General features: G+C 35.5%; 1 protein-coding gene, 1 non-coding gene and 1 pseudogene across 2 annotated transcripts in view; all 3 read right to left on the reverse strand.

Moving 5' to 3' along the window:
• MYO3A (myosin IIIA) overlaps window positions 1-13055 on the reverse strand; it is a 179249-nt gene that overhangs the window by 66452 nt on the left and 99742 nt on the right. The window contains exons 15-17 of the mRNA XM_011371026.2: window positions 8498-8624; window positions 7157-7367; window positions 3954-4101 (exon numbers count right to left, since the gene is read on the reverse strand). Of these exons, the coding sequence (XP_011369328.1) occupies window positions 3954-4101; window positions 7157-7367; window positions 8498-8624 (486 nt within the window). The remainder of the gene's footprint in view (window positions 1-3953; window positions 4102-7156; window positions 7368-8497; window positions 8625-13055) is intronic.
• Window positions 4152-4257, reverse strand: LOC111746258. The gene has a single exon (XR_002783029.1). It is a non-coding gene; the product is annotated as a U6 spliceosomal RNA (small nuclear RNA).
• On the reverse strand, window positions 11817-11935 carry LOC111746239 (annotated as a pseudogene).

Below are 13055 nucleotides of genomic sequence, written 5' to 3' on the forward strand. Positions count from 1 at the left end.
ACATGAATGTAACAGGGAAGGCTGGAATAGGAATACTCTATTTGTGGAGTGAATAATATTGAGAGAAAAATTACATACTTTTTCAGTTGCAACTCATTTAGAAGAGTTTGAGTTTGTTATTTTAAAAGATTACAACTATACTCCTCATTGTTTATTTACACGGCGGGGACCTAGAGTATCATCTAATGTTCAAACTATGGTTTTCAGATGCAAATTATCACTTTAAATTTTATTAAATTCAGTACATATAAAATGGTTGTTCTCGTGCTGGAAAAGTATGCAAGTTTCAAATATTATGAAATATCAAACACCAGAAAAATTTCAGGAACTATATACACAGTAGAAAAATAATGCGACCATAGACCAGCTGTCTTTGATATTCTAAATATCTAGATAATAAGGAGAAAAAAAGGACACAAGTTCTGGATGTTCTCAGTTGGGTGTTGAGATTCTGAGGGATACAATTTATGTTCCTAGAAAAATAGGTGATAAGGAAAAAGGAGGCAGAGCTGATGGCAAGTTGAAAATGGGGTTCCAGGATTTAAAAACATGTTCAAAGTAATGATAAGCTGGAGGCCACCATTCCAAGAAACAGGAAACTATCTACCCAGCAAACTGTGGATTAGGTCACTGTCATAAACTCATTAAAAATGTTTTTCTGTCATCTATGATTATTGTTTTAATGGAAAGTAACAGGAAAGTGACATTCAAAATACCTTCATGAAACCAGCTGTGCTAGAGTGTCCCAGTGTAAACTATATGTAAACTGAGCTTCAGCTGAATAAGGAAATGCTTTCAGCAATCCTATATTTTTGTTCCAATGTTGTAGGACTGTCAATAAAGATGTTTGTTGGTTTAAGTGAGACCAGAAGTTGTTTCATCAGGGAAGGTGCTGCCTCAGCTTCTGTCTTGCTCAGATTGGCCAGATCATTTGTATGTCCGTGGAATGAAGAACAGTATGTCTTACTGATAAGAAACAATGCCGTTATTAAACAAAGGAGCTCTATGTGAGGTCAAACCTGTGATTATATTTGGCCAAAAAAAGTGTGACCATGACTTTAATCAATGATTTGGCTTGCTAGCTGTTTCTCATTTATATAAATTAGTGTAAGTGTTCTCTATTTATCTGTGTAATACATACAGCTACAGGTAGCATCGATCAGTTACATTTCTTGCCTTCACAGGGAAGTGACAGTAAAAAAAAAACCCAGAAAACAAACGTGCACCTTCATGTTAAAATCAAGAGAATCACTGACTAATCCTGTGTCTACCAGATCACACATTCATCCCCAAACACTCAGCTGCCGATACTTGGTCCTTAATGTTATGAAGCAGGGGTTCTTGGGTTGTCACCTTAGGAAGGCTCTTAAAAGGATTGAGAATGTTCTTAATTCTTCAAAGTGCTTTGTATAATCCTGGATCCTAGTTAAATTTTTAATCTTTTGGGGTGGGGGCAATTTTGAGTTGTTTTGTCTTAAAAGCCACTCAAGGATATTTGAAAAGGGCCTTATAGAACAGTTTCACTTGTAGCAAACCCAAAGACAAAAGAATTAGGAGCATTAGCATCATAGATGAAATTCAAGACCATCGATCAAAGTGAATTGCAAATTGTAACATTCCGTAAAAAGTGATAAGCAAGTAATTATTGAAAGAAAGTTCTGCATATTGTTTTAAAGGCTAATTCCAATAACACTAGGTTCTCACCTCAACTCTCAGAAGAGAAAAATAACAGAGGTATACCAACAGAAGCTGTTAAATAACCAGATGGGAAATACAGGAAAATGCACCTGGTTCTATGAAGCAGGTAATGCTAATAAATCTCTATCAAAAAGTCCAAACCAAAAAAATTTACTTGTTTCAGTCTCTGGCTAGAATGGATTCTGTGAGCACTGTGAGGCAATTAAGCAAGATGACCTTAATTTAATAAATATTTATTGAGCACTTGCTATATGCTGGGCTCTGAAGATAAAAAAGAGAAAAAAATTAAGACACAATCTTTGACCTCAGGGTATTTATATCCTAGTGAGAAAGGCAAAAATATAAACCAGATTGCTCTGTAAAATATATTTATTGGAGCACAGAGGAGGGAGATGAACAAGTATCACTGATTTTATGGATTTCAGTAATGAGAAATGAAATATAACATTTTTGGGTCGAGAAAGTGGATGGAGAGGCCATTCACTGAGAAAGAAGACAGTGAGAGGGAGAGATGATATGTTCTATTCTGGATAAAGTTCTGGAAGCTGTCCTAAGTGGAGGCCAGGAGTTCAGACAGATGGGTGGGTTGAAGATGAGGGCTTGGACATCACTTGTTTGGAGAGGATGGCTGAAATAATGGAAAGAAATCATCTCGCCTAGTGAGTATGAAAGGATGGTCAAAGATCAAATTCTTTTGGGGAGCTGGCATTTAGGCCAGTAATTCTCAACATTGGCTAAACACTGGACTACACTGGGAAGCTTAAAAAATATTGGTGCCGGGGTCTTATTTCAAGAGATCTGATTTAATTGGTCTGGGGCAGGGTCTGGGCATTGGAATTTTACAAAGATCCCCAAGAGATTCTAAAATGCATCCAGGGTTGAGAACCGTTGTTTTAGGGGATGGTGCAGGAAGAGTAAAGAAACCATCAAAGAGGAAGCTAAACAGAAAGATGGCTATAGGGATGCGAAAGGAGGGGTTTTCCCGAAACGGAAATGTGTTAACAGGGTTGAAAATTACAGAAAGGCTAATAATGTGGTGACTAAAATGTTTCTGATACTAATGACCGATGAGATTAGGAAGCGTAGTTCTGGTGGAGTGGAGAGGTCAGAGCCAGATGCCGGGGACTCATTGCACCTGGTGGGGAAGAAATCAATGCAATGCAATGAATATTGGGAATAGGTTTTCAAGGAGCTTGGCTGTGAAGGGAAGAGAGAGGACCACGGCTACAGAGACAAGCCAGGTGGAGAAGGGTTTTTATTTTGAAAGATTTTAAAGAGATTTTATCATTTCATAATAGGAGGCTAAGGGACGGCACTAATGGAGAGGAATGGAAAAGCGGGCAAGAATGGGTGGAGGGAGAGAGAGAGAGACAGTAAATATTTGACAGAACAAGATCCTGTGGTAGGTACGAGCTGGGAAAACACAGATAAAATCTTAAATTTATGTCCTTTTTTTTTGGTCTAAGACATATAAAGATCTAAGCATTTTCTTTTGTGACCACTGTTTTCAAAATGCAATTTCAAAGTTAATTCTCAATAAGCCTAAATATTTTAAATCAAAAAAAGTTCATGTACTTCTAATTTATCTCAAATTTAAATAAAAACTCCAGTTGTAATCAGTAAACACAAACCAATTTAATGTTATTTAAAGGAGACAAATGACATATTGACTATGACTATTTCTTTTAGACTTGATAAAGTATTTTAAGTAGTCTTATTACTACAGTTCTGCCAAATGCAATTCAAGTAAGTCCCTGATTTTTCTCTAAGGAAGGATATTTTTGAAGCTGAATCATAAATTACACATTGTACCCTGACAAAATTACCGTTTCATGGCATTTGCATCAAACCCATTATCTTGTGTTGTTGCCTAGTTACTGGAATTCTGAAGTTTAACGCATTTTAGATGGATATTTAAATTTCAAACAGAATTTCAGCAATGCAGTCTGCAGAAAGAGAAACAGCTGGATGCATCTTTTTACTTAAATTTCCAAAGGCAACTTCTTTCTCTGCAAGGGCTCGGGCTTGCTAAGTTTTGGAGAAGGGTGCAATCAACATCACATATCAAGACACACTTAATTCATATTAGTTTTTTGGTCTGTTTTTGTTTTTACTATGGGAATGGAGGAAAAATTCCCTTTTTGTCTTTATTAAATGTTTAAGGCTTTAAACCTATGATTTAGGTCCTGTTTCATTAGTATAATTCTGATTATAACATACACATGCATGCATCTTTATAGTATATACAGACTTACCTGTTCCCATGCGAACACGTGTTGATTGAAATAATACTGAATTTGTTCATTTGCAATGTTAATGCACAGCTGCTCAAAGGAATTTTTTTTGAAATTTTCAAAGCCAAATATATCCAGAATGCCAATGCTCAGTTCATCACCATTCCCACTGGAAAATTAGAGAGGCATTATTTTGGAGTCCTGTTTCCTTCCTTCCTTTTTAATATGGAACACTTCACAAATTGTGTGTCACCCTTGCGCAGGGGCTATGCTAATCTTCTCTGTACTGTTCCAATTTTAGTATGTGTGCTGCTGAAGTGAGTACCCTGTTTATTTTCTTAAGAGGTAACGTAAAGCAGGGCATCTCAGGAAACATGTTTTGATTTAGCTAAGAAACTACTAAGCATACATACTTAAGAGTGAAAGTTTTAATTTAAACAGTTTCCTTTATAGAACATAAACATAAATTACGGAGCATCGATTTTAATATGTAGATGGTCAATATTTTTTTTGCACTACGGAAACCGTTCCTATACTATCTTACATACTTGAACAAAAGAAACTTCTTTCCTATGGGTTTACTAGAAGATCACAGCTCTGAGCGATTAATGATTCATAAGGAAAACCCGGCTAAGCACTCAGAACACAGCAAAAATATGTTCAGTAAAAACCATATCGGAAAAGCACAAATTCTGTCAAAGAGTATATGTAGTCTTTAATTTTAGGACAACAATTAAAACATCTTGCTAAAAATATTTTAATTATTTTTAAGAATCCTTATTTATTATTGGGTCATTCACTCAATTTTTTAATATAGAAGAAATGGTAACCTGAAGGAAGATATAAATATATGTGGATTGATTTTATAATTAAATATTTTAAAATACAATTAAATATTATTTTATAATTACATATTCCAAATGCATTCTTTCATGTTCCTCCAGAATGGTTACCTCAGTTCGCTAAAGGTTAGATATGTGGCCCAAAAGTTTGTCCTTCCCGCAAGGAATGCATGCATTGCCAAGTTCTTTTCATGTGAATTTAAAAAGGGAAGTACAAATATTTCTCTTGGTGTTTACCATTTACATAACTATGTTACTCTTAGTGTTGCGTGAGGCAGTGATTTGTAAATGACAGCTGGCAACTGCATGCTAGGAACTGAAGAAGGATGCTCTCCATAATGGGAGGAATTGACTGAATTTAGAACACAGAGATACAGAACACTTTGAATATGTGACGAGACTGACAAAAGGAAAGCTATCCTATTGAAAGTTCCTCTTTTGAGTAGTAAGTGTAATTTTATGTGGTTATACGAGGCAAAGTGATTAAGTTAACATTTATGCTGCTTCAGTCAAAATGATTATTCTTTTAGCATCTATTTATCCCAAAGAGTCTCACAGACATAAATATTCAACTTGTATAATAATATGTTAAGGGGAGGACCTAAGAGATAATCTCATTCAAGGATTCTCAAACTAGGATCTGTTAATGGCCTTCGATGGTCTGAAATCACAATCGTGTGCAATATTTTGGTGGATATGTGTCAATATATACATTTTTTTTTTTTTATTTTGGAGTGAAGGACATTATTTTCAAGAGGTTCTTAAAAGGCTCCAAGATACTTACCAACAATTAAGACCACTGACTTGTCATTCCATGCCCTCATTTAATAGCTGAGGAGGAAGAGACACAAGAGAAATGCGGGAACTTGCCCAAGGCCACACAACCAGTTGGTGGCAAAGCCTGACACAGAAGTCGGGCTCTCCAAAATCTTAGTGTAAATCTAGAACAGTTTGAACTAAATGATTATGATGGCCTCGTTTTAATATTTTAAACTTTTTGTAAAAAAATTTAAAAGTCTAAGATTTGGATAGTTTTCACTAGTGTATGGGAAGGGAAGTCGCCATGTAGCAGGTCGGCTATAGAGGAATTTTCAAAAGATCACCCGTTGAGAAGTCGTACTCTTCTAGGTACCATTTGGTGCCAAACATGCAGATGATAACTAACGAAATGAGGCAAATTTCTGAATAGCAATCTTACATTCTGTGGAAGATATAGATGTTAAAAATTTTTTGAATTTTTTCATTTTCATCTGAAAGCTTGGCATCATATAGGTGGCCACACATGAACATACAAACTATTTCACCATTAAATTTTAATATGCAAATTGGATTGTGATTGGCAGATCCAGTCAGATGGTACAGTTGCTATGAAGTAAAGAAGCAATTCTGAGTGGATAATTTTGACTGGATAATAATATGGTGTGGTGTGAATATAGTGGAAAAATAACAATGACTTGCATGCCTGAAATGTGTATAAAACGGTCTTTTATGTTTAGTAAGCAAGCATGGACGAGGTGATCTAAAGATAGATGTCCATCTTTTTTTTAATATACAGATTTCTAAAGATTGTATAATTTATGGCATAGCAAAACTTCATATGTAAATGTAAGGACTTAAATCTTGTGCAATCCCTGGCATCTTTATTTCTAAGATGAGGTACCAGGTAGGCATAGAGTTATGCTCAGATAACACCATTCTTCATATCCTGGACCTTCCATTTACTAGTTATTTGGAGCATTTCTGAACCAAATGTCAGTGGAGGCCAGAACACCTACCTTTACGGAATTATAGCAAGAGCTAAAGTATAAGAAAAAGTTTTCCTTTGCCTTCAAGATTTAATTCAAATCCTTGAAACAAAAACTAAAACTGCCGAATTGACATTTTATACAAGTGTAAAATGGTATATACTTCACAGTACACCTTCTAATTAAAAGACATATAAATTGATAGGAAGAGGTCACCTTAAAAATTCACTTTCTATTATGTTTATTTATGTTGCTATAGTTTTTTATGTTCCAACAATTAAAAGAATTTTTAGCTACAGCGCACAGTGAAGTGGTACTATTAGGAAATAAAGCAGATCTACTAAAATATAACTTTCATAAATTAAATGATACCAATTAGAAACATCTTCAAAGGGACTCTGAGCAGGGGAGGTTGATAAGAGTAAAGGGGGTCAAAATATGGTGACAGATGGAAATTTAACTTTGGGTGGTGAACACGTAACGCAATATACATATGATGTATTATTGAATTTTGAACACTTAAAACCTATATGATTTTATTAACCAATGTCACCCCAATAAATTTAACTTAAAAAAATATAAAATAGATTGACATCATCTGACACTTGGGAAAAAGTGTTTCTATAAAAATTTTTACCTTGGTGATGTGTCATCCTTCAACAAGTTGTTAATGCGATTGACTATCCAGCTAAAGAGACGGCCATATAAAGTTTTAGCCAGAGCATCTCTGACATCAGTAGCTTTTTCTACAGTATTGGGTTGTATAATGGTTTCTCCTCTAGTGACCACACAGTGGGAGGTGAGAGCTTCTTGTAGCTCATCTGGCTGAATGCAAAGCAAAGAAGCAGCTAAAAAAGAAACAGATCTATTGTTAGAAGATATTATAGCAGTGAAGTAACTTCCCAGAGAATAAAAATGTCTTAACTGACCTTCTTCAAACACCATGAAATCAATATGTGAATATTTTGTAATGTAAAATTCAGTTATTGTTTAATAATCTTGACCATTTGTCACTATCTATCTCTACTGGCCAACTGTGGGCTGCTATAAAATATAGCATGGCACAAAGCAAAGTGGCTGACAGAGTGAAATGTCTGTACATGCGAGTGTTTGTTATGTGGTGCCAACATGATTTCACTGAATTATGTTAAGTAATTTAAGACATAGTGAATAGATAGCATAATTTGGATACCATTACTATATACACATTTTCAAAATGTAAAAATTAATTGGAAGGTAACGTAGACTTTAGGGATATACCCAAATGAATGTATTTTATGTACCTTCTGCAGTATAAAAGAACAGAAAAAGACATTCATATTCAACCCAAAGAACATAAACCTATCCTGACATTCATATACCTTTTACCATAGTCCCTTTCAGTTACATATTTCTTTGCTAAATTTGGTAGAACTTGATGGCCAAATAAACATTATTTAGTCTTTAATGATAATTATTCATCATAGTTTGGTTATTTCTAAGTATATTCATACCTACAACATGCCTTTATTGTAATTCATTCTGTTAGCTGTTGATAATTCTCCTAATTATGATCAGATGGTGAGATTTGAATCTTATCTTTGGAGTCTTCTGGTTATTCCTTCCACTTCTGATAATCTAATATCTTATGTGCCAATTAAGTTTTTTTAATACATGAAAAATTAGGACAGGTTTCCAGGTCCACGCCAATCATTACATGCTAATCTCAGACATTTGTTCTGCTGCATTGCCAAGCTGGTTCCAGAGACAGTGGGATGGAAATAACAAGGACCTGGGACAGGTCCAGCCCAGGATGGGTTGGCATTTGGCCCGATGAAAATTACCCTAAAACATCTCATGTTGTTGCTGAGCAAGTATAAATTAGAAAAAATATACAAATAAAAATGTATATCATGCAATTATCCTTATGTGACACAAACAGTATGTCATTCGACTCTCTTTAAGAGTTCAGTTGTGAATGGAAGAGAACAGAACTCACAGTTCTCCAGCGCAGCATGATTGGGAATGTGGCTCTTGTCAGTCTGGAATTCAGTTGCCACAGAAGAAAACTCAATGTTTCCCACATTCAAGATGGCAGCGAGAATACTGTATATACTTCCGAGTTGCTGAAAGACAGCACAGAAATGTTAGCATCATTCTTCTGTCGAGTAGAGCAGTGACTGCAGCTGGGAACAACCTGGGGAAGAATCCTTAGGCTCTAGAATAAGACGGTCACCCTGCAGACTTTGACGTCAGACTAAGGACCCAGGTAGGCAAGGTTCCAGAGAAGCAGGGGCTTGCGATTTTATCTTCAGAGGTGAGCATGGTGCCTGTTACCCAGGGAGTGCTAAAAATATTTTATGAATGCAAATATGAATACAAAGTAGAAATGAGGAGCTCCCCTCAGGGCAGCAGAAATATCTAATTCATTAGGCCACAGAGAAATCTCTCCATGTGAAACTTAACTTCGGAACTTAATGTGGTTGTTTCCATATGTGCATCTTTCTTGAGGTCATCTTAAAAGAGAGGTTGTACGTGTGGAGAAAGGATAGTTAAAGAAGAAAACTCCAAAGATCCCAGCACTAAAATCAAAAGACATGCGTGGTTTAAGACTAGGCATGAGAACTTTGGACTAAAGCCTAGAGTTTACAGTAATTGCTTTTTTTTTTTTTTTTTTAATCACAAAATCCTAAATGGTACAGTGAAGAACAGGAAAGATAAAATCCTTTATTGTTTTCTTATTTTGCTGCATTTATTTTAGCCCGGCACCTATACTTAACAAAAAATGATTATTTTACTCACTCCAACATTCTGAGTCAAGATAAATGCTGGAGATGAAAAATATCTTCAGGGGTATTTATTCATTCATATATAACATGTATGTTAAATAAATATATAAATATATTTGTTGAATGAATCCTCACCAGCATTGGGTGTCAGTGTTTTGAATCTTGCTCATTCTAATAGGCGTGTAGTGGTATCTCATTGTTGTTATAGTTTCTAATGTAAAAAACAACATTTCTGCTTCTGAACTTAAAGATCCTGAAGATAAAGATCTACGGCTGGTCCAAAGGCCCTGTTTAATATCTAGCCCATTGCTTTCTCATGTTTGGCGATGACTCAAGGTCTGCGTAATGAATGAATAAGTATGCTTTTTATGGTAGATTATGAATATCGTGGTGTCCAGGGAAAGTAGAATGAATATGTCACCTTATAGCTCATTATAAAATATAGGATATATCTGATTTACAAAACATTATATTCAAAAAGTGTCTTTGTAAGTGACTTTGGGACATGCAGTATAGTGCTGTAATACAAAACACCTTCCTCCTTGTTGGCTTTGTCAGCCTCAATGTGTAACTTGCTCCAAAGGTAAAATGGAACATTTCCTTAGTTGAGCCCACCATAATTCACGATCTAACCCAAACAGTGCACCTTTGTAATAAAAAGATAGAAAATAATATTATCGAATTATGTTTTTTAAATGATAAACTAAATAGACTATATCCTCAAACAAATAGATATGTAATTTAAGATGAATAATTATACCTGAACATATTATAATATCAGACTGAAAACAATCCTGAAAATAAGAATATGTCCCCATGGGCTTGAATTCTGACACTTGAGGAAAAGCAGTTTTTTAAGGAGAAAATGAGAGAGTTTTGTATAGATTCTAAAAGAGATTCTGTGAACATTCAAGTGCAATAGTAATTGATGGCTCTGATCCTATTTCATGTTTAATTTAATTAAAAAATATTTTTTTCTTGATATGGGTGTTACTGATATAATGAGTTTAAAACTATAGCCTTTGAGCCTGGAGTTATAAAAAGAATGCAGAATTCATTCATAAGGTATGGAGATTGGTTGAATCCAAGGAAATAGTGAACATATGGTTTATGGTTTCCCGATGATTCAAACCACAGCTCTGAGAATATATTCAGATCTGTGGTTTGAATCAATCATACTGGAAAAGCGTTTCTCAATCGGGGACCACTTTGCCTTGAGGGGTCATTTGGCAATGGCTGGAGACAGTTTTTGTTGTCACAGATGGGGCTGGGGTGTTACTGGCATCTAGTGGGTTGTGGCCAGAAATGCAGCTAAAGCTCCCACAATGCATAGGACAGCCCCCCACCCCCAACAAAGAATTATCCAGCTTCAAATGTACATAGTGTCAAGATTGAGAGACCCTGTCCTAGAGACATGCAGGACCTAGGTCCCAGACAAAGTCTTAAATTCTCTCTCTCTCGAAGATGACTCTGAACTTTCAGCCTTAGCTCACAACTCTAGGAAAACATAAGAATAGAGGTATTGAAGTCAATCGAATCTACAGTATTGATTGTGGGTTGAATGTGTGCCTCCCGAAATTCATGTTAAAGTCCTGACTCCTTAGAATGTGACCTTATTTGGACACAGGATCATTGCAAATGTAATTAGTTAAGATAAGGTCATACTGGAGTAGGATGGGCCCCTGAATCTAGTAATGAATGACGTCCTTCTAAAAGAACATGTGAAGAGACAGACAGACAGACACACACACGGAAAATACCACGTCAAGAAGAAGAGGGAAATCAGGGTGATACATGCGCAATCCAAGGAACACCAATAATGGCCAGGGGACCACCAGAAAACAGGAGAGAGGCGTGAAACAGATTCTCCCCACAGCCCTCAGAAGAATGCAATCTTGCCTCTGACTTCTAGGCTCTGGAACCGCGTGGGAATAAATTTCTGTTGCTTAAGCCACCCAATTTGTAGTACTTTGTTACAGCAGTTCTAGTGAACGAGTACAGTATCAATGCTTTTTTGTTAAATTTATGAATAAGACATGTAATCTTGTGACAATCAACGTGTTTATTCTTAAAAGTTTAAAACTGAAGGTAATGTTAGACACAAAGCAAAAAATCTGACAATTAGTCTTGTGACTTGAATCTAAATGCTTATCTGATAATACACATGATTCTTATTTGAAAAGCATAACATAATTTGAGTGCAAATCATATTCAAAGGTATAAGATGACTTGATCTATATTAATAATTTTAAATTATTAGATTTTCATGGCTAATAAGTCTAAGTGCTTAAGAAGATTTAGTTATATGATTAGAAAGTTTGGAAAGTGCTTACCAGTCCTTATAAGCCTGTGTGTCAGTCAGTTGCAATATTTGAAAGACAGGGAAGTACTAAATTTTTATATAGTTTCAGGTGTTTGAAGACATTTTTTTTTCATTAAAAAACTTTTTTTTAGATGAGGCAACTCTTGGTTGATCTCACAGATTGCAAGGACCTGGTCAACTTACAATCCCTTGTTTTTTATTTTTTACGCCTACAGCACCTGGTCTTCCTAGGTGGTCTCCCATCCAAGTACTAACCAGGCCCGACCCTGCTTAGCTTTCGAGATCAGATGGAATTGGGCTTGTTCAGGGTGACATGGCCATAGATTTGAAAAAAACTTAATTGTATCTGTTTAGGGCATTTTAAAGCTACATTTATGAGTTAAGTGAAGAAAGTTGACTGAAAGTTATTTCTATTCTTACACAAAGATTGATAAATTAAGAAATTGAAAAAAAAAAAGGTGTAAAGAGAATGAGAAGCCAAAACACAGTGTAAGAGAAAATATTTGCAAAAGACACATCTGATCAAGAACTGTTATCATATATATACATATATATATACGCATATATCCAATATATACATATATGTGTGTGTGTGTGTGTGTGTGTGTGTGTGTATGTAATGAACTTTTAAAACTCAACAATTAAAAAAAAATGATTAAAAAGTGGGCCAAAGATCTTAACAGACACCTCACCAAAGAAGATACATAGATGGCAAAGAAGATTATGAATAGATGATCCACAACATATGTCATCAGAGAGATGCAAATTTAAACCATAATGAGATACCACTACACACCTATTAGAATGTCCCAAATACCAAATACTGATAATACCAAATGCTGGTGAGGATATGGAGCAACAAGAATTCTCATTTACTGCTGGTGGAAACGTAACATAACACTGAGGTTACAGCCATACTGAAGACAGTTTGGGGATTTCTTACAAAACTAAACATACTCTTATCATATGATGTAGCAATTGAGGTCCTTGGTATTTACCCAAAGGGGATGAAAATTGATGTCCATACAAACACCTGTGCATAGATGTTTGTAGCAGCTTTATTCATAATTGCCAAAATTTGAAGTGACCAAGATGTCCTTTAGTAGGTGACTGGATAAACAAGCTGTGGTACATCTAGATAATGGATATTATTTAGCACTAAAAAGATATGAGATATCAAGCTACAAAATGACATGGAGGAAGCTTAAATGTACATTACTAGGTGAAAGAAGCCAATCTGAAAAGGCTGCCTACTATGTGATCCCAATTACATAACGTTTTGGAAAAGGCAAAACTATGGAGACAGTAAAAAGATCAGTGGTTGCCAGGAGTTAGAGGCGGAAAGGGATGAACAGGTGGCACAGAGATGAATTTTAGGGCAGTGAAACCTCTCCGTGTGCACTACTCCATATGATATTGTAACAGTGGATACATGTCATTAAACA

The sequence above is a fragment of the Pteropus vampyrus genome, unplaced genomic scaffold (assembly GCF_000151845.1).
Source record: "Pteropus vampyrus isolate Shadow unplaced genomic scaffold, Pvam_2.0 Scaffold180, whole genome shotgun sequence".
Lineage (NCBI taxonomy): Eukaryota > Metazoa > Chordata > Mammalia > Chiroptera > Pteropodidae > Pteropus > Pteropus vampyrus.